This window comes from Chiloscyllium plagiosum, unplaced genomic scaffold (assembly GCF_037043375.1).
Source record: "Chiloscyllium plagiosum isolate Xiang-an unplaced genomic scaffold, Cpla_swu_hap1 HiC_scaffold_20, whole genome shotgun sequence".
NCBI classification, from domain to species: Eukaryota; Metazoa; Chordata; class Chondrichthyes; order Orectolobiformes; family Hemiscylliidae; genus Chiloscyllium; species Chiloscyllium plagiosum.
Genome location: NW_028270158.1, coordinates 58,854,519 through 58,879,608, shown reverse-complemented (window position 1 = coordinate 58,879,608; position 25,090 = coordinate 58,854,519). Strand labels below are relative to the sequence as shown.

At 37.5% G+C, this 25,090-nt stretch overlaps 1 protein-coding gene across 5 annotated transcripts; it reads right to left on the bottom strand.

Moving 5' to 3' along the window:
- Positions 1 to 616: 616 nt before the first annotated feature.
- Positions 617 to 24,912, bottom strand: luc7l (LUC7-like (S. cerevisiae)). Of its 5 annotated transcripts, none has more exons than XM_043711156.2 (11): positions 24,716 to 24,870; positions 21,934 to 22,711; positions 21,742 to 21,836; positions 18,436 to 18,534; positions 15,543 to 15,653; positions 13,730 to 13,873; positions 9,865 to 10,041; positions 9,507 to 9,595; positions 9,216 to 9,245; positions 6,375 to 6,557; positions 617 to 4,159 (listed from the first exon to the last, which is right to left on the bottom strand). In XM_043711156.2, the coding sequence occupies exons 4-11, from the start codon at positions 18,529 to 18,531 to the stop codon at positions 4,012 to 4,014; spliced, it is 978 nt and encodes a 325-aa protein (XP_043567091.1). In that variant the 5' UTR covers positions 18,532 to 18,534; positions 21,742 to 21,836; positions 21,934 to 22,711; positions 24,716 to 24,870; the 3' UTR covers positions 617 to 4,011. The 5 variants fall into 5 exon arrangements, with proteins under 5 accessions (XP_043567091.1, XP_043567092.1, XP_087854125.1 ...); XM_043711157.2 differs by having other exon boundaries at positions 21,742 to 22,070; positions 22,641 to 22,711; XM_087997999.1 differs by having other exon boundaries at positions 22,641 to 22,711.
- Between the last annotated feature and the right edge of the window lie 178 nt (positions 24,913 to 25,090).

The window sequence follows — 25,090 nt, the reverse complement described above, 5'->3', positions numbered from 1 at the left end:
CGCATCGGGAGCGACAGATACAATAAATGATATCGGTGCATGTGCAGGTAAAACTTTGATGGATGTGGAAGGCTGCTTTAGGGTCTTGGATGGAGGTGAGGGAGGTGGTGTGGGCGCAGGTTTTGCAATTCCTGCGGTGGCTGCGGAAGGTGCCAGGATGGGAGGGTGGGTTGTAGGGGGGCGTGGACCTGACCAGGTAGTCACGGAGGGAACGGTCTTTGCGGAAGGCGAAAAGAGATGGGGAGGGAAATATATCCCCGGTGCTGGGGTCTGTTTGGAGGTGGCAGAAATGTCGGCAAATGATTTGGTTTATGCGAAGGTTGGTAGGGTGGAAGGTGAGCACCAGGGGCATTCAAGGCATACAAAGCAATGGGCCAAGTGTTGGAAAGTAGGATCAGAACAGTTAGGACTCGAAGGGTGAAAGGACATTGTATCTGTGCGGTAGACCTCTATATCTCCATAAAACCAAGTGCTGCGTTTCATTTACACAGGGACAGAATTGAAATTAGTAATTATATACTAAACCTGTGCCAAACCTTAGTTAAATCACATTTAACATATTGTGTACAGCTCTGGCCAGCAGATTATAAAAACAAAAAGGTAGAGGGACACTGGACAGTGTGAAGAAAAACTTTATTGGAGCGTACCAGAAATGGCATGGGTATACAGATCATGAAAATAATAAACAAACTATGTGTATATCCTCTTGGAAAATAAAAAGGGGGGAGCTAATAGGTTCTTTTTAAAAAAACATCCTGGAAGGTTTGAGAACAGTGGATGGAGGGAATGTTTCCTCTTGTGATGAACAGCACAACTTGAGGCGAATGTCAAAAAGTCACCAAGAAACTGAATTTCTTTGGCCAGAATGCCAAAGAGTATTGAACTTGTAAATAGAATAGACACATTTAGGAGACTGGACAAGTATAAGAACTCCAATTATGCACTGGATGCTTAAAAAGACCTTTTTTTGTAAAGTTAGAATTATTCCTTCTAGTCTTTTATCAAGACTAGTATTTGAACTTGGCACCTTTACTGTTCTGTACACCCAGCTTCTCACTGCTATTATCATTTAGAAACTACAAGCAAGTGTGTGCCTTATGCAGGGGCACTTATGAACAGGTTTCTAGGGAAGAGAACAAGAATTGAACAACAGATCAATATCTTTCCAGAAAAACATGCAACAAACTTGTTGTGTACATATGCTGCTGACAAAAATGTTCAAAATATAAATAGGATTGGATACAAGTCACATTAGTGCATGGGAATAGCAGAGTAGTGCAAGGTTGAAACTAAAAACACAAGCAGAATGGAATTAAATGAATTAGTTGAAGAACCCTTTCATAAACAAGAGGATTGACAAAGTTAAACAAACTTAAACGAGGAAAAAGATGTGATTCAAACTCATAAATAAGCATTTTTAACTGCTCGCTGCCTCACGAACATTGGAGTATTCCACACTCCGATATAGTTAAATGAAATAAACTCAAATTAAATATTCCTCTATGTTTCAGAAATCTGCACTGACATCAGCACATCGTATGCAGCACTGGTGTGAAGCTTCTGTTGGCAAATCTGAAATAGTGACAAATAACAGTGTAATTGTCATTTGACAAATTTCTAAGGATATGAATTGAAAGCAAAGCCACAACCAAACTCCAAAACTTTTATTCTATAGTTTTGGTAACTGCGAAGTGATTTAGCTTCACTAAACACTCCCTCTAAACCAAAAGAAAGGTTGTATTGACAACTGGCGCTGAAGCAATTCGGAACTTGACGGATGATCAAGTTTTGCTCCTTGGGGATTCAGATCTTCTGTCACAAGCCGGTCTCATTCTTAAGAAAAACTGAATAAAAAATGCAACTGAACAAAGTCTTAAAGACACCGCAAAACAAGGATTATACTCCTTGCTTTGTATCCTGAAGCAAATTCACAAAGCAATTCCACTGTGCTAGATTGATAGCAGGCATTATTCTACTTTGGAATAGCCTTAAGTCTGACATTTTCAGATATTTTCAAACTGTTTGAATAATTTTATAATATTGAGGCAAGAGTGACATTAACCATTTCCCTTTATTGTTGATGAGAACATAACTTTCACCAAGGGCTTTTTTTTTAAAAAAAGAAAAATGACATTTTTATTCATCATTCTCAGTATGGAAAATGAAACTGGAATTTTTTTATTGACGTATACAAAGGATGGATTGTTGGAAGAAAATGCATTTCACTATATAACTTTGGAAAAGTGTCAAAAAAAAAAACAAATTGCATGTACGTTTAATTGATGATTAGTGCAATAAGAGCTACTTCCTCTTAATTACTTTCACTAATCAAATCAATTCCATCCTGTAACTTGTTAAAAGTAAAACCTAAAACACAAAAAGCTCACATTTCTAGAGTATGTCAATGAACAAAACCTTGTAAAATAAAACCCCAGACCTGTAATGTCTTAAAACTGATATGCACCACAATAAAATGCTGTTAAAATTACCAAATGTTTTTGAACTTACTTCTACTGTAAGTAGCACAGTAGAATCTGCAATAGTAATTCTATGGTTCTGGCCGCTGATCTTGAACATGCAACAAAATAATTTTACAACTAAAAGCCTTATAAGCATTAGATAACATATAAAATGCTACCTAGGTTGGAATGCTCTATTTTTACAGTTCATAAATAAAGTCATACTAAATAGTGACATTCAAATGGATTACAATTCATGTTTGCTGCCATTCTATTACATTTAACATTGCATTTAGTCTAGGAATTATGCACTGCTGGCAGATCCAAGTTATACAGCAAGTTGCATTTTGCTGTGGGTTACACTGAGCCAGGCTCAACTGGTTAAATTTTAATATTGGAAGAGTGTTGGCAACAGCTTGGCTTTTTTGATAATTAATGGGATTTTAAATGAATTTATGAAATGTCAGCAAACTGAGGGCATTTCAAATTTGATATGAACAAGGTAAATTAAATTTGATGTGCCCTGGGGTACTTTAACCTTCAGAAGTTAAACATCACATCACAAGAAATGCAAGTGCTATAGTTCCCCTCTCCCTGACTCCCAATTCGCTTGCATTGATAGCCTGACTTACGTTGTCATTCTTGTCACAATACTCACGAGAAACAACTTCAAAGTGATGCAAAAAGATGGTGTAAAAGCAGACTCCGGGGGTTACCAATGTTGATCTCAACTAAAAACTTATTTTAATGGTTCAAATGATAATTGTTTTATTTGCAGAAATGTTTATGCCTCAAGAATTATGCATACCCAAACAAAATTAATTGAATTGTTCCTAACAAATTGGACCTCAAAGCAAGTTCGCTGTCTTTTTGTCTTCAAACTTCAATTGTTGCAAGATTATCTGTCGATGAAAATATTCAGAACCAGGACATGCCAATTAGCTTTTAGATTTATGAAGTTCATTTCCCAAAATTATCAAAAGTTTCTTTAAATGAGCAGGACGACCAGGAAAATAAACAGGATTTTTGATCACTCCTGGTCTGTTGCAATTTAGGCATAAGAATTGCAGAAAGCCTGAAAGACAGCATAACACTTGCCATTTCAATAATTCTTCCACTGAAATTGCAACAATTCGTGCTGAAATCAATGCCTTTATGTAGTCAGGTACCCAGTTACAAAATCCACATATATCACTGGAGAGACAAAAAATCCAGTTTTGTTAGAGGGTGGTAGCTAAACTGCTGAAAAGGTACTTACTTAGAAAGTCTAAAGTTGCTTTGTTCCATGCTAGTTCAAAAGATAACTTCAATTTAAAAGAAACCATTTGGACTCACTTGTTTTAATATTCATAAATAAACTGAACCAAGTGAAAGGCTGTAACACTACAGGAAAACAATATATATCGGCAGCTATGGAAATCTAATACTTGCTCTGCCAATGAGAAGTTTTTAAATGGCAGAAATCATATATAACATGGGAAAATTCAAAGACGACTGTAAGAATATTTTCAGGTTTAGAGCTTTACATTAACTATTTAGTTCAGTCATTAATTCAAATTTCACCAGCTTCCCTTTCTTCTGGACTTGTTGCATTAAATTCTGACTTCCCATTTGTACTCTCATGTTTCCTTTCTGAAGAACTCTTCTCCTTTCGATCCTTATCTCTTGATTTTCCCCTAGGAGATCGATCCCTTGAAGACCTTGAAAAACAACACTATTATTTAATACAAACCACCAGCATTTCAGCTTCCAAAACGACCCATAAAGGCAAATTCTCCAACATGTGAAGTATGGAGCTACATTAGACGACTCCAGATTCAATTCCAATGCAATCCAGCATCAGTCTAAGTGGTTCTGGGTCCACAGATTAATGATTAAAAAGTGACTCCTGTGTAAGTTTATCAAGGAAGTGGTGAAAAATGCTTGTGGATGTTGGTTAAGTGACTGACTTGGCTTTCATGCCTTATCCACTCATCTTCAGATGGTTGAACAATCTGCCAATACACCACAGGAAAGAAAGGCTCAGAAATAGTATTGATTGGAATAATTAGGGCAAATGCCACAAAATTAAAATTTGAAATAAAGAGAAGAAAAACGTTTGGAGAGGGGAAAATAAAGTTGACAGAGGGACTGTTCAAGACTGGTTTTAAAGTAAAAATTGTGTTTTTATTTGTTTTAACTCCATGCAGAATATTATTGTAATAAAGCTACTCTCAACATTGATATGGTTATCTATTACACTAAAAACAGCGAGTGGTCCTGGATTTAAAAGGAACTGTACGAGTTAACAGTTTCTAAACAAGGAATGCCCACAGAGGAAGTTTTTTTTAACCTCTTCAGTGCACTTTGAAAAGATTCAGAAATCCCTCCCTATAAAAAACCGTTGAGACATTGCAAAGCATCGAATAAGCGATTGCTCCCCAACTTGCTGCGTTATTTCTTGCTTGAACACCTTGATTTTGATAGTGAAATAGTGACTCTTTGAGTAGTGCAATTGTTGATGAAGACCTACAGAGTAATGAATACCTGAGTCTGATTACTGAATGGTAGCTTCTGAAAATGGTTAAACTGTACAAAGAGCAGCGAATATAGCTTGAACTCGCTCCCAAACCCTTGCCACCTCACTACTTCGCTCTACTTGCCTGGTCACCTTTTCTGTATTGCCCTCCAATTAGATTCTTTGACTTCTGTATACATTACCTACCCTCTGGGTCCTCCCCTCTCTATTCCTAGTTTCTCCCCACATCACCTATTCCCCAACTACTCCACTCCTGCTTCTCATTTTCCTTGCCATCTCCTGACTTTTTCCTTTCTCCTCCTTCCATACCACCCTCTTGATTCTTTGCCACCTTTCCTCCATCTCCATCCATTATACCCCATTGTTTGATCTGGGGGGGAAAATAAAAGCCCTCTTCTACCAGTTTGCAAGGCCAATGTTATACCCCAAAATTGATAAAACACAATACCCAAAAGTTACTGTGTCCTGAGCATCTAAGGAACACAGTGCAACACCTGGGAAGAATTTTAAATCTATGTCTCATAAAAGAAGATTCTTCTCAATGGAATGTAAGCGCTGAAGCGTATCATGGACCAAAGGCAACTTGCATTGAAAATCTTGACAAATGAAGTTGAGATCAAAGAGCTACGCAATCTAATCAGTTTATAAAAACATTTGCTTGCTTTAAGTATTGCTGGGCTTCACCCCTTTTTTTTCTTAGGAAAATAAACTACCAGTCACCAAACTGTATTCAAGCATTTTAGCACAAGCATCAAGTCTGCCATTTTGAAAAGGTAAGTTTTTCTTGTAAATAATGTTTAGAGACAAGTACAGCTAAATACAAAATATTTCTCAATCACAATAGCCTAATTTAAAACAACCTGTGCTTGTGATAAAACTTTACCCATATTTCTGTAATTACATTTCTTGTAGGCAAGGTTAAAAAAAGACAATCAGAAACACATGACAATACAAATAAAACCACCACTATAACATTTTTGCTCTCAGGGGAAAGGAAATTGATTCAAAATACTGCTTTACAATTCCAGGAGTATAGATAGTGTAGTGGAACAGCTGAAGCATTGCAAGAATTACAAATCTCCAAGTGGAAAATACAATGCATCACACATTAAAGATGATCGAACTGATCAGTCTTTCAACTACTTAGATCAGAACAACAATTTTGCCAACATTTTACATATAAAACCAGTGTTCAGGTTCACTGTGTACAGACTCCCAATCTCAACAATAGAAATGAATTCAAATGAACCTGTACCTGTCTGTACAGGTCATAGCAATTTAAAAAAAAAGGTGATAACCACTGCAGTCTCAACAGGAGAATTACTAAATTACTATTATAATGATTTATAACAATATTCCAGAAATTTAGTTTGATTCAAAAATTTCACCAGTCTTACTTATGCTTTGAACTCCTCTCCCTGCTTTTGTCTCTTGAGCTGCGACAGTGTCCTCTGCTGCGGCTATGTGAACGGGACCTATGTCTTCGGCGCCTATCACGGTCTCTGGATCTGGATCTTGATTTGCGCCGCTCATGACTGGGGGAACCTGAACGTTTCCGCCTATGATCACGTGATCTTGATCTGTGAGCATTTTGAAAGTATAAATTAACTAATAGTTAATTGGTAATGTGGAGACATATGAAAACATTTCCAGCATCACGAGAAGTGATCTTCATTTGTGTAGAGAACAGAAAAACACAACAGTAAATAGTGACGGCAGGAGACAGCATTGGGTATCCTCGTACATGAAACAACAATAAAAATGCAGGTACAACCATTAGAAAGACAACTGGTGTATTAATCTTTACTACAACAATGTTAGTCTACAAAATTGCGGAAATCTTTCTACAATGCAGGATTTTGATCAAACCACATCTAAAGAAAAGTGCATGTAATTTTGATCTCCATACCTAAAAGGGATGAAGATTCATTAGATTAATTCCTGGGACGAGGGATGCGGGTGCTTTTGCGCGTGTGGCAGTTGGAGTGGAGGGGATGGAGACACAAAAATCCAATGACAGGTGGAGTAGGATAGCCCTCCCTCTCTTCACTTGGATTCAGATGGACAAGCCAACAAGACACACAAGATTCTGACACCGAGTGGATTTGGTAAATGGAGAATTAGAGTACATAGTTTCAGCTATTGGCTGTTTCCAGCTAAGCCACGGAGAAACTTCTTCACTTGGTTTAGTATCTTTGGAATTGTCCACTCCAGAGCACAGTGGTCAGGGAAATTATTCAAGACAGAGATCAATACATTTCTGGACTCAAAAGAAGTAAAGGGACATAGGAATTAAACGTGAAAATGAAGATAAAATTGCCAGTAAGGATTTGACTGAAGCGAGGAGCAGATTCGAATGGCCACTTGGTTTGCTCCTATTTCTTTAAGTAGGACAGCTGAACTTGAATTGCAATGTGCTGAGTGTATACTCTAGTATTAAAACTGAATCCGGATCTACACAGTGCTTTCAGATGCAGGAATTTGATGAAGTCTTAATCAAACAAACATCAGATACTAGCTTTTTGCTTTGAAAGAGGAGCTTTAATTATTGAATCCTCAGCGAAACAGTGTGATGGGGTAGGCAGTTGCATAGTGATACTGTCACTGGACTAGGAATCCAAAAAAGACAGGCTAATGTACTGTGGATGCAGGTTTGAACCCCTCCACAGCGGGTTGTGAAATTTCAATTAAAAAAAAATCTGGAATTAAAAACATCTAATGATGCCCGTGAAAATCCATCTGATTCATTATGTTCTATAGGGATGGAAAAGAGCCACCTTTACTCGGTCAATTACCAGCGTCAGTCAATCCTCGATCATCATTAAGAATAGCGTTAGAAAGTGTCATCAACAGTGCTATCAAGCAACACTCTATTATCAACAATTTGCTAACTGACACTCAGTTTGGCGTTTACCTTGATCACCTGATTGTATAAATAAAACAGCTGAATTTGAGGTGGGGGGGGGGGTGGAGTGTGATAGTCTGTAACGTCAGGGCCACATTTGATGGAGCAAAGCTTCAAGGAACTCAAGCAAAACTAAAGTCGGGGGAATCAAGGGAAACATTGTGATAGTTGGGAGTCATACCAAGCACTAAAGGAAGATAGTTGTAGTTGCCTGAAGGCGGTCATCTCTGCAGGAATTAATCTAGGTCCAATTATCTCAGCTACTTCAACAATGACCAATCCTCCACCATAATTTCAGAGCAGAGATGTTTGCTGATGACTATAAAACATTTACCACTAATCATGACTCCTCAAATGCTGAAGCAGTCCATGTTCAAATGCAGCAGGACCAGAACAATGAGAGATTTGGCTGACAAGTGAGAAGTAACATTCATACCATACAAGTGTCAGACAATGACAATCTCCAAAAAGAGAATGTAAGCAGAACCTGTTGACATTCAATGGCATTACCAATAATGAATTTCCCACTAACATCACTGCATTTAGCATGGACCTGAAACACATCTGGACTTGTCATATAAATACAATGGGTACAAAGGGAAGTTCGAGCCTAGAGACCCTGGAGTAACTCACTTCCTCACTCCTCCAGTCCTGGCCATCTTCTACAGAAGGCCAAGTCAGGAGTATTACTGAATACTCCTCAGTGGTCTGGATGTATGCAGCTCCAAAAACAAACAGGAAGCTTCGCACCATCCAGGACAAAGCAGCCCACTTCATTGATTCAAATTCAAAGCTGGCAGTTTTGAGAGAGTAATGTCAAAGAATACAATTTCCAATGTATGTAATCTTTAGGGATACTGGCATTCACTTCAGATCACAGAGCCTGTTTAAAAAATACAGTGCACATCACGAACATGAGATACCTTAAAGAGTTTTACAAGTACATACTTTGAAAAGTAGTTGCTTCTTTAAAATAAGAAACGTGACAGGCAATTCACATATAGCATGTTCTAAGCAATGTGATATGAAAATCACGATAATGTATCACTGTGTCAATTAAGGGATACATATTAGCTAGAATGCTGGAGTTAACTCCTCTGCTCTTTTCCAAGAGTATCAATGGGATTCTTTTTGTCAACGTGACACTAAAGCTGGGCTGTGGTTTAACATTCCATTAAAAAAAACCCACCCCTGACAATACAGCACTTGCTCAACACCCCTCTGGAGCGTCAGCATAGATTGTTGAGCTTAAGACTTGCAATGGGACTTGAACACAGCCTTCTCAAAAATTTCACATCACTCCATAAATGCCAATACCATATAATAGACATACCTCCTGCGATCCCTGCTACGTGATCTGGACCTGTAAGGCAATGTTTAATACTTCAATTAGAGAAATATACTGGGCAGTGTAGACAGCCTAATATTTTGCATTGCTTTAGAAAACCATTTCAGAGTGACTGATAATAAAGATTAATCATAGTAAAATCAATGTTTCTTCCATAAAGCATTTTAGCTGTGGACCAAGTGAAGAGCATCCAAAAATGCTTCCCATGTTTAGCTCCTATCACAAATCGTAAACAAGTCAGATTTGCATTTCAAATTTAAATGCAATTTAACCTACTTCCTTTTCATCCTTTCTTCTTTTTCCCTTTCTTCTCGCCTCCTTAAGCGCTCCTGATTTCTTTTCTCTTGCTTCTCTGCAACAATTTTCTACAATTGCAAACAAAGGAGGCAATGAGAATCCCAAAATATTCTCCTGGTTGTAATTATTATATTAAAGATAAATGCACCCATATAATGATGATATATGGAAACTTTCTTCAAGCGAAGTAAATAATTACATTAAATACTACACTACTTCTTTTTGACATAAAATTAAGTCACAGATATTGAAGAGAAAATTGCTTTGTTAACATACGTCCCAAAAATACAATTATGCATTTCTACATTTTCCAGCACAAAAAGGGTCTCAAAATTACCTTCAAATGATCTAATTTCTCTCGGATTTGAATAAACCCCAAGTGCAGTTTGCCTCCAAAGTGATCAGCAAGCCGACGATCGTTATCATGAAGACCCAGATATGCAGAACAAATTTCACACACACGTAATTTCTGTTGCTGGAAGCTAGAAGCAGGCATTGAATTCCTATATTCATCCTACACAAAACAAGAAATAAGGAAAACTTGAATCTGTCCAAACATTTGAAAACGACCTGTGCCACTGCTCTTCTGCATTTTTAAAAATGTGTTGCCTGTGGAGGAGAGAAACACCAGCCTGTAACTTATGGGGAAAAACCAAAAAGCAACCATTTACAGGAACTTTGAAGGAGCACAACCAATCAAAATCCTATTATACAAAATCACCTTCTTTTAATTGGTGAAACATTCATAGCACAAAAGATTAATTCTGGAAAAATGAATGCCTATGTCATTTTTTGCAACAAATTACTGATTTTCCAGATTTCTTCTAATAAAAAGTATGTGTGGCTTTACATTGAATTATTTCCAAGTGCAATTTGTGGTTTGTATGGTAAAGCATTACATAAAAGTAAGTAATTTAATGATTTACAATTTAAAATCAAGTGTAAATGCAAAGTCATTTAAAAAGATTTAAAAAACCCTCAGGTTACTGAGGGAAGCAGGAGAGGAAATAGCTGGGGCTTTAACAGATATCTTTGCAGCATCCTTGACGGGAGAATTGCTAATGTTGTTCCCTTGCTTAAGGAGGGTAACAGGAATACTCCAGATAATTATAGACTGGTGAGCTCGATGTCAGTGATAGGGAAGCTGCTGGAGAAGATACTGAGGGATAGGATCTATTCCCATTTGGAATAAAATGGGCTTAATCAGTAATGGGCAACATGGTTTAGTGTAGGGAAGGTCATGTCTTACAAACCTAATAGAATTCTTTGAGGAGATGACAAAGTTGATTGATGGGGCAAGGGCTGTAGATGACATATACATGGACTTTAGTAAGGTTTTTAATAAGGTTCCTCTTGGTAGGCTGATGGAGAAGGTGAAGCCGCATGGGATCCCCGGTGTTCTACTTAGATGGATAGAAAACTGGCTGGGCAACAGGAGACAGAGTAGTAGTGGAAGGGAGTTTCTCAAAATGGAGGCCTGTGACCAGTGGTGTTCCACAGGGATCCGTGCTGGGACCACTGTTGTTTGTGATAGATATGAATGATTAGGGGGAAGGTATCAGTTGCCTGATTAGCAAGTTTGCAGATGACATCAAGATTGGTGGAGAAGCAAATAGAGAAGGGGACTGTCAGAGAATACAGCAAAACACAGATAGATTGGAAAGATGGGCAGAGGAGTGGCAGATGGAGTTCAATCCGAGCAAATGCGATGTGATGCATTTTGGAAGATCCAATTCAAGAGCAAACTATACAGAAAATGGAAAAGTCCTGGGGAACATTGATGTACAGAGAGATCTGGGTGTTCAGGTCCATTGTTCCCTGAAGGTGCCAATGCAGGTCAATAAAGTGGTCAAGATGGCATATGGCATGCTTTCCTCTATTAGACAGGGTATGGAGTACAAGAGTTGGCAGGTCATATAACAGTAGTATAGGACTTTGTTTCGGCCGTATTTGGAATACTGCGTACAGTTCTGGTCGCCACATTACCAAAAGGATGTGGATGCTTTGGAGAGGGTGAAAAGGAGACTCACCAGGATGTTGCCTTGAATGGAGGACATTAGCTATGAAGAGAGGTTGAATAGATTAGGATTACTTTCATTAGAAACAGAGAGGTTGAAGGGGGAACCTGATTGAGGTCTACAAAATCATAAAGAGTATAGACAGAGTAGATAGCAAGAAGCTTTTCCCCCCCAGAGTGTGAAATTCAACTACCAGAGGTCACAAGTTCAAAGTGAGTGGGGGCCTGGAACATGTTGCCAGTAGAAGTGGTAAAGACGTGAATGGGCAGGGAGCAAAGGGATACAGGCCCTTAGAAAATAGGTGGCAGGTTTAGATAGAGGACCTCGATCAGTGGAGGGCCGAAGGGTCTGTCCAAGTGCTGGAATTTTCTTTGTTCTAAGATGGCGTTTCCATACTACTGGTAATCTGTACAATTACCTTGTAAGTGTTGTAAATGAAAGCACAAAATTACAAAGAGAAATTTACAGATTAAGTGAATGGATGAGAGCATGACAAATAGATTTTGATGCAGGCAAATGATTAGCTTTCCACTTTAGAGCTAAAAAGGATAAAATGGGATACCTTTGGAATGGTGGAAAGCAAGAAACAATACAGGTCGAGAGACACTTGGAGGTGGAGTAGATGGGTTAAAATCTGTTGAATAGGATCAGAAAATGATTTAAAACATTAACAGACATTATCCTTTCCAATTAAAGCATCTGTACATATGGATGTACGAAACTTTGATTAGAGCACACCTGGAGGGAGCATTTCTGGTCACTGCAGCTTAATGCACTAGTTGGTCTGCAACGAAGTGAATCGAAGGTTTACTAGGACCACATCTGGAGTGTATGGGTTCATTATGAGGAGAGGTTGAGCAAACTAGCAATTTAGAAGGTTAAAGGGTGACTCGATAAAATAACTTCTCTCTACTAGCTACTTGGGTGTACTTGACTAGAAGCACAACCAAAAAAAATCAGAAGTCAAACCTTGCTGAAGTAAAGTTAGGAAATACTTTGTGCACAAAAGATAGCACAAGCTTCTAATTTTTTGACAGTTGTAAAATATTAAACAGGAGATTGATATATTGATAATTATTGAAGGATAGGCTATTCGATTCCGGATCAAATGACATGTCAATGAATGGCCAAACAGGTTTGAAGGACTGTATAGCTTACTTGGAATCCTGAGTTCTAATAGACACATGCTTAATTTAAAAATAACTCTAAATTCAGAAAAACTATAAATATACAATTGATTAATTTAAAATCAAACCATTAATCAACTTTGATATAAACCAAACTAACAGACTAAGAAAAAGAAATCAAATCTTTTTAAAACTAAATCTTTTGTATTTGTCATTTTCTTCAAAATTACGTCTTTCATAATCCTCAAAAGTCAAGATTCTGAAGGTGCAAATTTATTTTGTTCATGTTTACATAAAAAATTGCCAGTATTAACTTTATCACAAAAATGACAAAAAAAATCACAAATTTTCAAGTTCCATAATTTGTTTTGGTCCTGTTGATGCTGTTGTTTATCACAGAATCCACATGAGCATCCTCACCTTCCCATTGTAACTATCTATTCTCTTGCCATTCATATATCAGTCTAGTTTCCCCTTAAATACTACTGAAATGAATAGTTACACAGATGTTAGTACACTGGTAGGGTGGCCCCAAGCTCTAATCAACACCAATGCAAGTTTTCCACAAGTTCCTTACTTTTCAAATCTCTCATGCTGGATTTACTTTTTTTTCTGTAAGTGACCTTGCTAACTTGTTCTGCAACTTTTACATTATTTATGCATTTGTGTTGCAAAATCCTTTGTTCATTTGCCAAACTAAAGACTTGTGCGTGTTCAGTAAGTGACTGTCCTGTTCTTCTAGCCCAAGATATATTACTTCATTAATCTGTTTAACTTCATGTGGCAATTTTGATCATCAACTAATTTCATTATTGATTATGCCAGCCCAATTTGATCTCATCTGTAAATTGAGATTTGCACAAAAATTAAGAGTTTGATAGACAAAAAACAACAATGGGAGTATAAACATCGGCAGTTCTTCAATGCACAAATCCAGACAATCAGGAAGAAATACAGAAGAGAGAATAAACATGCCCAACACCAGTTGCAAAACAGTAGATTAATTCTCAGCTATCCATTAACAGATCTTTTAAAAGCATTGCGAAACAGTACTTACCTCTGCTTCCCTTTTTTTTGTGCGTACTCTTTCTACTTCTTGCATGACCTTCTGAGATTCTTCCACATTTCCTTCAGCTCCAAGTTGTTCAGCTTTAGCCAAAAGCTTTCCTATTTCTTCATTGAGTTCATGCACTCTTTCTGCCTGTAAAACAAATGCAAAATTCTAGAACTTCAGGCCTTACACTATGGACAAAAGGTAGGAGATCATTTGCAACAGCACCTCAAGGCCACATTTTGAGTATAGTTTTATGAAGAAATTTGAAATCTGCGGCTGAATACTTTGAGGAGATTCATGGCAGTTGCTGAACACTGCCTCTTAATGAACTGCAGTAGCTTGTGGCTTAAGTTAATGATGAATAAAAATTAAACATGTATTTATTCTACTGCAAGCTCCTTCGGTTTTCAGAGCAGCAACAAATTGAGCAGTGCCAACCTTAAGCACATTGGTTTCAATTTATATAAACTTTTACCAAGTATACAAGTTTTATATCTGGAACAGATTATACCAAATATGAATAAATGTGCTCGTCATTAAACATTTTGAAGGTATCACAGCCAAATTCTTTTAACATAATTTTGAGTTTACATTTCAACGAACATATTTGGTCCAATAATTAATTTATATTGCACTTTACAGAATGCAAAATTAAGGATAGCCCGTGCATTTTACTTGCTCAGCTACACTCTGAGAAACCTTCAACACAAATGTCTGCGTCCTTTACTTGATGTCCAGTTGCTGGACATCTGGAAATTTTCTTAACACAGCTTCACATTCAAACAATATTAGGAAAGGTGAAATTGTGTCTCAGAGATGGTTAAGTCTTTGCAGGGAACTTTCTTCTACAGCAGCCGCAGCAAGTACCAGTGACCACAAAGTCTCAGCTTTCATGTTTGCTAACATCAGCAATCTTAATGCTTGGAAATAAAACCCTGCCCAGAAAATAGTGGTTGATACTCATAGAATGCTTACAGAGTGGCTATAGCACATACAGCCCACCTGATGGCTACGAGGAAAAGCACACATTCTGCAGAGCTGAGCCAGAGGTTTTAAAAAAAACACTTGAAAGGTACCACAGGAGAGACATGGAGTGACAAGTAATACCTAGATTATTTTTCTCTGACAGGACAAACTTCAGGTGGTCTTTTGGGCACAGCAGGCATTTATTTGTAGCAACTAGAAATGGGCTCTGATTTTAAAATTATTCTTGTTTGTTTCAGGTGAGAGTACGGATCATCCGTATCGATGCAGAGAAATAGATAGCACATCTTCAAAATAAAAATTCTGTTGGCTGCTCTATTTTTTTTTTAATTGTGGAAATTGGTAGGTAGGAGAAAAATTCATCTTGCAGTATTAAGAACCCCCAGCTTAAACAGATTAAGGAAATCCTATGTAGTTGCAAAATTATGTTTTGAACATAAGTAGTATACCAATTGCACCAGTATGTTATCTTCAGCCACCGAATTATAGCAATTTTGCACTGTGAAACCATGTTCATTGAGTACTGAGTTAATATATTCCATATAAAACTACAAGTGCATTTTACTTCACAGCATTTCAGCAGGTACTACAGGACACTCAATTTCTTCATATGTATGTGTGGACACACTAAAGAAAATAGAAAGTTAACTTCAAAATGTGGCAAAGAAAAGTAAGAGATTTTAATCCCATTAGTCAGATGGATTAAAGTTCAAATACAAAAGAGTTGAAACAGAGTGCATAGCACACTCCAGTCTCCCATACTAATTTACTAATCAAATCGCACAGGTGAGCATGGAAATGCTTTTTCAAGTGGAAGCAAATTGGAATATACCTTAGCAGCTACTTCAGCACTTATTTCTTCTTGTGTTTCTGTCAAACGCTTCTTTGCAATGTCTGTTCTTCTGTCACAATCAACGATAAAACTTTCAAGATGTTCCATGGCCTTGGGATTGAAAAAACATTATTTGAACCTATGCAGAGGTCAGTACAAAAGCATTTTTATTTTTAGGTTTTGGCATGTAATCCATTTATTACTGAAAGAGTGTATCCCAATGAATACAAATAATAGCAAGAAATATTTAGCAGTCTATCAATGATTACTCAAAATCTCAAAAGTGGATCTGGAACCAGGGTTTCAGGAGCTATGAAAAGAAATAAATTAAACAAGGGATTGTATTTTGGTCTATCCTTTTGATTTTTGAGAGTTCGAATATTTGAAAATATTTCTGGTCAGACTTGTTGCCTCAATTAAATACCAAAATTAATTAATATCAGCAATAATTAGTGCATACAAGTAAATGAGGACATGGCTTTTTAGTTCATCTTTAGGTTCAAATAGCTGACAAAAACAAAGAAAATTGGACATTCCTACTTTAAGCATCAGGATAGCAAGCTACCAACACAAAAATAAAAACATTTAATGCTCTATATTCACAAGCTGAGAAATAAATATGGTCCACTTATTATTAGCACTCCTTACACAGTACCTTACGTGGTAGAAAAGCCTAATGTTATGGCACTGGACTTTAAATCTGAAGGTCACAAATAAACTGAACCATTGTAAATTGTGAAATTGAATTCAATAAATTTGATAACTCGTGGGCTGGAAGCATGGGCACCCAACTGATTTGCAAATATCCAGAGAAGGAAACCTTTCAGTTCACTTGATCCAGCTTACTTACTGATCTCAGAACACTTGCTTGTTTAACTCAATTCTCCTTTCCCAATCAGTCCTTTAAAGAGCTGAGGCTGAAGTTTCACAGATTTGGATTTTCAAGGGACAATGAGACAGATTAAAATATCTGAGTGTAGAAGGACTACCATTGTGTGTATGGAATTGCTGTCCTGTGGTTGGATTTGTTTCTACAGGGCAATGTGAATTTTCGTTTTTGCATGCATTCCTATCTTTGCATTTATGGAGCTCATGCATTTTATTGTGTTGGAGAAATCTTACTTGCAGATGGTGCTGCTCACACAAAATAACAATGCAATTAGTTTCAATTCCCAAGTCTTTCACTATATCTCTGCAAGGTTTTCTTTTAAAAGTGTTTATCAGATTTCATTTTAAAATATATTACTGTTAAGATGGTGGAACCAAATCAGGCAATGCCATTCCAAATCCTAACTACTCATTGCAAAGCAAAGATTTTTTATCATGTTGCTCTGATTCTCCTGTCAATCACCTTGGAGTTACTATTCCCTCAGTCAGTAGAAACAGTTTATTCTTATTTGTGTTAGCAGAATCCATAACAATTTTAATAATTTCAAACAGATATCCTCCTAGGGCCTTGCTTTCTCCATTCTCTCTGGATAGAAATGATTCCATCACCCAGCACTATTCGAGCAAATCCATCATCAACCCACTCCAAAGCTTTTTTCCATTCTTTCTGGAGTACAGGGCCCAGAATTAAACAATTCCCCAGCAGGGGCTAAACTATTGCTCTCATGATTTAAGCACAACTTCGTAGTTTTGTAATCTATGTCTTTATTCATAATGCCCAGAATTGCAGTTATTGGAAAACTTGTATTAACGTGCTCAACTACCTTCAAAAGTTTATATTGAAACACCACTGGGTATTCCTGTTCTTTCACTCCCTTTGAAATTGCACCATTCAACTTGATTTGCTCTTCGTTATCCTTCCTACATTACCTCTGCTGGTGCTGAATTGCACCTTCCCACCTGCTAGAAACTTGTAATTTTATATTTATTGAGCAGTATTTAATGGAAATAAAAAGAATAGAAAGCTTTATTACTGTAGCTTTTCGCATAGCATTTCAGTTCTAAGGAGTGACTATTTCAAAGGGTGCTACATCACAGAAGTGTTATGGCCTCCTTCCAAGCCATGCAGTGATCATATCTGCACCAGCTCTCCAAAGGAACATGACTTAGCACTGTATTGCAGCCTTTTACCCCAACACCTTGGAATATCACTTCAACTGAGCAATCATGTTGCAGATCTGCAGTCACACAGGCTGCAAGGGCAGCAGGCTCACTCTCATAAGTCATTTGCTTACCAGCGACACTTTCAACAGCCTTAAGGGCATCATTAATGATACAATTTTTATATTCAATATTTAATTATTAAGCTGAAATAAAATTCACAACAGAAATGAGATTTGAACACATATCTGCAAGTTGTTAATCTAGTAGATTGCTTCTTTAGTCCCTTTGTAATTCTTTAGATTAAGAGTTCAGTGATTTAAACGTTACATTACCCTGTTAGAAGAAAAGGCGCAGGCTTATAAATTTAAGGTGACCATTTTGTTAACGTTATGTTCTGTTTCAGAGATATTTGGTAAAGATGGAAAGGTGCAATATTACTTTGTAAAAATGTATCTCTTGTTAGAATTTGGGCCATTCAGCACAATTGACACATGGTTTAGAGTAGCATGGGTGTGATTCCCATTCTAGGCGGAGGATTCTAGACTCAATGCTTCTTCGTCTGCCCAAGTAGGGAAGGCAATGCCAAACCACTAGTGAGAAAATGTATCGTGGAAAAAGGTTAAAGTCGCAGCACCAACAGACAGTGAGCCAAGGACCTGGCTTCTTGATATTAGTTACAAAATAAAAATGTCAAAATAGAGGGCCAGTGAGGATAGAATTATTCCTATATTGCGCAAAAATATTCTGCAATTTTCATGTCTTTGTTAGAACACAGATTCAGTGCTTGCCATTACATCAGAAAAAGCTTAATTAATTCATAGTCAAATATTTGGTAACTCACATCCAGCTCAAAGAATAAATCTCTTTCCTTTGCAGCAATTTCATAATCGGCTCTCAGTGCGAGGTCATGAATCTTTGTGCATTCTCCCAGGTCCATGCGCTAGGAAACAGAGAATTCTAAAATTAACTACAGTATTTAAAATTCCAGTCCTTTGTGTTTACATGCAAATGTACAAAGTACTGTACTTTGTAAACACTTAAAATAACGCTTGCTATTACAGCATTTATACAATAATCAAAACACCAGTTCCACAGACTTCGCTAAAATTTTGTAAGCTTGCTCATTTACAACAAAATGTTCAACATTATACAGGTTGCATAATTTCAACAATTCTTTAAAAAAAATTAAGAACAACCTAGCTGTTTGTAAAAAAGAAGTCAATATTCTTATTGTAGACTTGTGATGTTACCTATTGAAAATCCATTTAAGAACACCCTATTGCCTGTCCACAATTAGCGTTCATATAGACACCTGACAGAAGTATAAATCAGACCAAAATTAACAACCGCCAGAGGAGGGATATGTTATGAGTGCTAATCAAACTTTTGGCGAAAGATGCAAACACAACACAAGGGATGAGAATGAGAGCAAGTAGAAAATGTAGAGGTTTGTTGGGGGAATTCCAGAGTTTAAGGCAGCTATAAGTGTAAATTCCAAAATGACACAAAAGAAATGGGTGATTCAAAAAATCAGAGTTGGTAGAATACCAAGTACTCAGAGGATTCTGGAAATTGAGGCGGCTCGGATTTGGAAACAAGAGTCATTGAGACCCTCAAACCGATACTACAATTCGAGTGGATAATAGATGACCTCCACCTACCAGACCTGGAACTGTATCTCTCTATACCTATCCCAACCAAAACTCAATGAATGATAGCATTTCAATTTTTAGTTCAGCTAACCAGAATCGCTTTGGAGGGAGATGATAATAAGGGTAAAGATCATGAACGAGTGTGAGAATTTTTAAACAGAGGTACATGTGTGCTGTGAGACAAAGGCATGTCAACAAACAGACATAATAAATAGTCCCTATATGAACAAGGCCATAGACAGCGTTTGGATGTGCTCGAACCGGTGAAAAGTGAAGCTCAGGTAGGACACCGACAAATTCACTGAATCTGCCGTAACTAAAGCAAGGCAGTGACATATATCACAGAAGTGGAAGTATTTTGTAGGAGATTAGGGCTTAAAACCTCAACTCAGAGTCAAAGGAAAAGCACAATTTTACTCTTAATTGACAATATTTCAATTTTGATGTTAGAGACAAACTGCTTTCATCCTAAATAACTGTATACGTATTACAACAGCAATGTTGCAATATTAGATTCAGCGACTGAAATTATAATGGGGTTAAAAAACAAAGCACCACACATAAAACATAGCTATTATTTCCATCTGCAAAGTTGAAGACACAAAACACATTCCAGAATAATGAAGCAAAAAAGGTCTTATGAGAATGTCTAATGGGGAACTAATTTATGAGGTTTGATGACTTGTACAATGGATTTAAAACAAAAAGGTCACTGCAGAAGCAATGAGTCCAATGGTTTTGATCTTTCAGAATGACGTTACTTTTTAGAACAGTTTCCAAGGTTTGGAAGGGAACAGACATAATCTGTGCTTTGTGGACAGACTTTGGAATGTCAGAAGGACAATTAATCACAATAGAATTCCCAATTCTGATCTGTTTTCATACTGCAAGGATCTATTATTTGACCTCAAATGATTCACAATCTGTAATAATGATTTAGTTGAGGGGACTGAGTAAAATATATCCAGATTTGCTGACGATAAAAATTTAACTGGGAAGGTAAGTGGTGAGAAGGATTGAGAATGACTCCAGAAGAATACAAGACAGTTAGGGAGAGTGAGCACACAACTAGCAGATGACAGCTAATGTAGCAGAGCATTATGCTATTCACTTCCTGAGGAAAGTAAAAAAAATAGTTTTTTGAACAGTGGTAGAGAAATGTTTACACTCAAGAATTCTGTGTGTCATGAATCATGGAAATTACACAAAGGTAGAGCATTTAGTTAGGAGGACAAATGGAAATGTTGCTTTTTTGTTACAAAGGATTTGATAACAAAGTAAAGAAGTCTTACGACATCTATATCCAATTCTTATTATTAATAGGGGATTGGGGCACTTGGTTCCCACAGATAGCAAAACCATGGGTTGCCCCAAAATAGGAATCCCTCATCTACACCGATGAACCCAAAAGTACTGCATAAGTCTGTTGATACCTGTCCATTGCAGAGAAAAGGAGGAGGAAGAGAATCACATCTGCGAGTACACAGATCAGCAGATTGCAAAGATCAAGTGTATACAGGGCAGTGGTGAGGCCACATCATAAGTACTGTGCCCAGTTCTGGTCTCCTCATCTCAGTCTCAGCATGGAGGGATTGGCCATTAGCGCAAAGATGAAGAGAAATTCCTCCAAGAACGGTAAAGCTTTGGAATCTACCCCAAAGAGCTGCAACGTCTCAGTCACTGAGCATATTCAATTCAGAGGTCAGGAGATTTTGGGTTACTAAGGGCAATGAAAGGACACAGGATACTGAAGATGGAATTGAACAGGGGTGCAAGCTCAAAAGGTCCAAATGGTCAACTCCAGCTTCTAATTCTTCTGACTTTATTATAGATAAAAAATTACAAGAACATTAGCACATAGCGAGGCATAAATCTGATGGAATTCATTGCCACGGAGTGCAGTGGAAGCCGGGACACTAAATGTCTTCAAGGCCGAGATTGATAGATTCTTGTTGTCTAGAGGAATTAAGGGCTACGAGGAGAACGCTGGTAAGTGGAGCTGAAATGCGCATCAGCCATGATTGAATGGCGGAGTGGACTCGATGTGCCGAATGGCCTTACTTCCACTCCTATGTCTTATGGTCTTAAAACCATTGAGCAGTAATTGGACACTTAATGTAAGTGCTTTAGCTCAATTAAACTAGCAAATACTTCCTCCAATGATATTAATACCACAGCAACATTCAACAGGGATGCCACACTAATTTTGCTTAAAACATACCATTGAAAAGTTGTTAACTGGATGTCAGGGGCAGTGATATAACAGCGGTCCCCACTGACCTTAAAGGAAACTGCTCACAAAGATTAAGTTATTGCCGTACTGAGAAATTCTATTTTCCTAATGTTAGAAAGCTAACATTCTTAGAGCTGGGAGCAGAAGGAAACCATACATCAGAAGTACTAGATTAAACAGAAACTGTGTATCAAAATATTGCATTATCCACGCTTTTTTGCATTCATCCAAAACAGTAAGAATAATAAGCAAAACTACATACCGTTCCAGAAAGAATATCATGTGGACAGCAACCAAGAAGATGACTCTTGCAAACTCTATCATCTGAGAATTTCACACGCTGTCGTGTTGCATCTCCTGAAACAAGGCAGTTTAAAGTTGATGAGCTCAAGATTGAACAGAAGTGTTTTTGAATAAATGGACTTATCACCAGGCTGCTTTACAGCCAACTTACTGTGCTAATGCCTTCTTGTGTGCAATCATGTGACTACCTCTCCATCTTTACTGCAGAACAGGAACATTCTTCACAGAACATACACAGAATTCATTAAGCATCACCTTGCGAATGTACTCTTCTTAAATCTTGGACCTCTGGAACGTTATACTCTGATCAGACCACACAGAAAATGCCGTAACAGGCATACATTTGTTTCTTCTAAAAACCGCAAAAAAAATGCCTAAACAGGTTTCAGCACTGTAAGAGAATGATGGGCAGCTTGCTTTACTGACAGCACATTGCAAGCTCAACACTTTCAGAAAAAGAACTCAGGTTAGGGTTTGTATACACACTGTGAGCATCCATAAGGTAGCACCCAGCATCTTCAATCTTTGTGCCTCATCTGCAGAGATTCTGACTTGCTGGAAAAAATTTAAAAGGGGAAGGTTTTCTGGGCCACACCTGTAGTAAGGTAGTTACAGGAATGGTACAAAGAATAAAAGTAAAGTTTAACTGTTATGTGACAATTTAATGCCATTGTGTATATAAATGTGTAATATTCAAATATCATTCCTTTATCCTTGCAAGTATTCCAATATCATTGTAGTGTTTCCCATTGTATGCAGTTTATATTTAGTCTCAACTATGTTGTTTATATTAATTACTTCTGAAAGCAAACACTTTTTTGATATTCATAACAGCTTTAAAAATTATTCATGACTCACGGCTCGATGAACATGAGGCTTTTCTGCAACTCCCTTGCAGATTGATGTAGGCAGGCAAAGATACATTGAACCTTTATAAATAAAACAAGGGGCCACAATTGTTCAGTTTGTATGAACAGAGATATGGGAAGCAAATTTCAAATGCAACTAAATCAAACATAACTGAGTTTCCTGCAAGAAAACTGAAGTTAGGTGCAAACCTCAAATTTGCACTCAATTGTTTAAAATCAAAAAAAAACCTAAGCAGGAACATACAGGTAACAGCTAGTGACTTTTCAATTTAGAACAGGAAACAGAGGACAAAAGCAAGCTCTTTGATATTATGCTTTTGTTTCTTCTACCAAGTAAGAAAACACCATTGTATCTTAAACTATTGAAAACAGAATGTTTTGAAAGGAGCTGCAATCTCATTTACCAGAGGTTCAAAATCTACCATGGACCATCCAGCCCACCCAAATATAATTTGCTGAATAAATCTTGCTCTTCTGAGAAGTTCAGTTTTTAAAATTAATCACATAAGTTAGCTATTCTAAGATTGTTTAAAGAAAAACTCAACATTTTCCATTAGACAAAAAAATTTGATCAGTGGATTACAATGGATGGATGTGGTGAAAATAAATCAACAGTACCCAAGTGTAACCATCACTGAGATAAAATTAGTACTAAAATAGGGCTCCTGCATTTTTTTTGGGATGGGGGAACAGATACAAAAAGTCAAGGTGAATTTGTTTGAAAAGGGGTTTCTCCTAACAACTTAAATCAGCTTGCTAATTCTTCACTTCTAATGTCAAAAAAAATTCATCAATGGAACCCTCTAGAAGCTGAAACTATTGTGAATCAGTCACATATTGGATTCACAAAAGATGCAACAAACATGCAAACTTCAAAAGGTGACTTTTTATTTTAAAAATGTTATAATTGACAAGGACCATTGGAGTAACTCTTCCTTTCCATGGGAAAATGCAGCATAGAACCAGACATTATAGATCTGTTGTACAGCTTCAAGCTCCAAAGGGTTTTACTGGATCTCTTTCTGCCTGTGTAATACGTATAAGTGTGGGAGTAGGATAGGAAGTTACAGAAATAAACACATTTTGCAAACATTGAAACTACGTAACCTAATGATATAATACATGAATGTACAACTCAAAAGATTAAATCAGTCTTTCAGAAGCTTAAAAGCACAAAGATTTCAATGTAATCATGTAAAGGACTATGAAATTGATAGGCACAACACGGTATTGAGCCAATAACATCTATCTCAAACAGCTTTCATAGAATCTCTTTTGCACCTCAATTTGTGTTTTCTAGCCCCATTACATTACTCCATTATCTCTTCACTTCATATAGTTTAATGGTTAGAAATAAAGGGAAACATTTTCCAGTCTTGCTGAATACAAGAACTACCAAACACATGGACATCACATAGTGTAAGTGCATTCTCCTTCTTATTGATTCAATTCCATAAAAATGGTATTGCAGTGCTTTTAGAATTTATTTAAAATGTTTGGCAGGGAGAAAATCAAACTATAAATGAGCTTTCTCCTCAAAGAGATATAAGCATGACTCACCTCATTGGAACAGATTGCAAGAGGTATTAATTTTCTTCAACCATATTTATGTTTGTTTACAATTTTTCCAACAGTAATGCTACTCTTTATTGAGGAAACAAAAGGTCTTGTAAATCAACTAAAACAGAAACTAAAACCTCACTTAACTTTTACTCAGTAGCAACCCTCCACGTTTAGAGCAAGTTACTGAGGACCTTATGTAACCAACTCTGTAGATGTGTGTTACTTTCAATTTTAGTCTGTAGGTGAGCTGGGATGGTGACACTCCAGCTGAATGCCCCAATACTGGGCAGTGTTTGAGGCCTACAATGATCCATGTGGCCTAGCCTGGACTGGATTAGTTCCCCCTTTCACAGTGAACCACACCTTGGGTACTATTGCATTTTCTTTTCTTTCGGGTTAGCGGCGAATGGGTGGCTTTGTTAACGAAAACTGATTTCAAAATGAGAACTCGCTCTGGAAAACAGAGGCGACAGGCACCGAAAACATTAAAGACGCACTTACCGTCCCTGGAGGTGCCCATTAACTGGTCCAACATCGCTCTCATTTGAGCCTGAGCAGACATAGTGGTTTGTTTTAAGATCGCAGCTTGCGTTTGGTGATAAATTTGAAACAAACTATGTCATAGAGATAAGTGACGGAAAACACTCCAGCAAAACCCTGAGGCCTAACTCGGCGCTCTCCCTCAGCAACGCACGGAACTTCCGGTGCCCAGAACCCGCCAGCGCGGTACACGCCGGGAGCTGTAGTCCACACCTCTTGTTTATTCCGCTATGGAAGGCAATGGAGGACTACAATACCCAGAGAGCATCGCGCCCGGCTCTGAGGCATACTGGGAGGTATAGTCCATGTCTCCTGCTTATCCCGCCATGGAAGGCG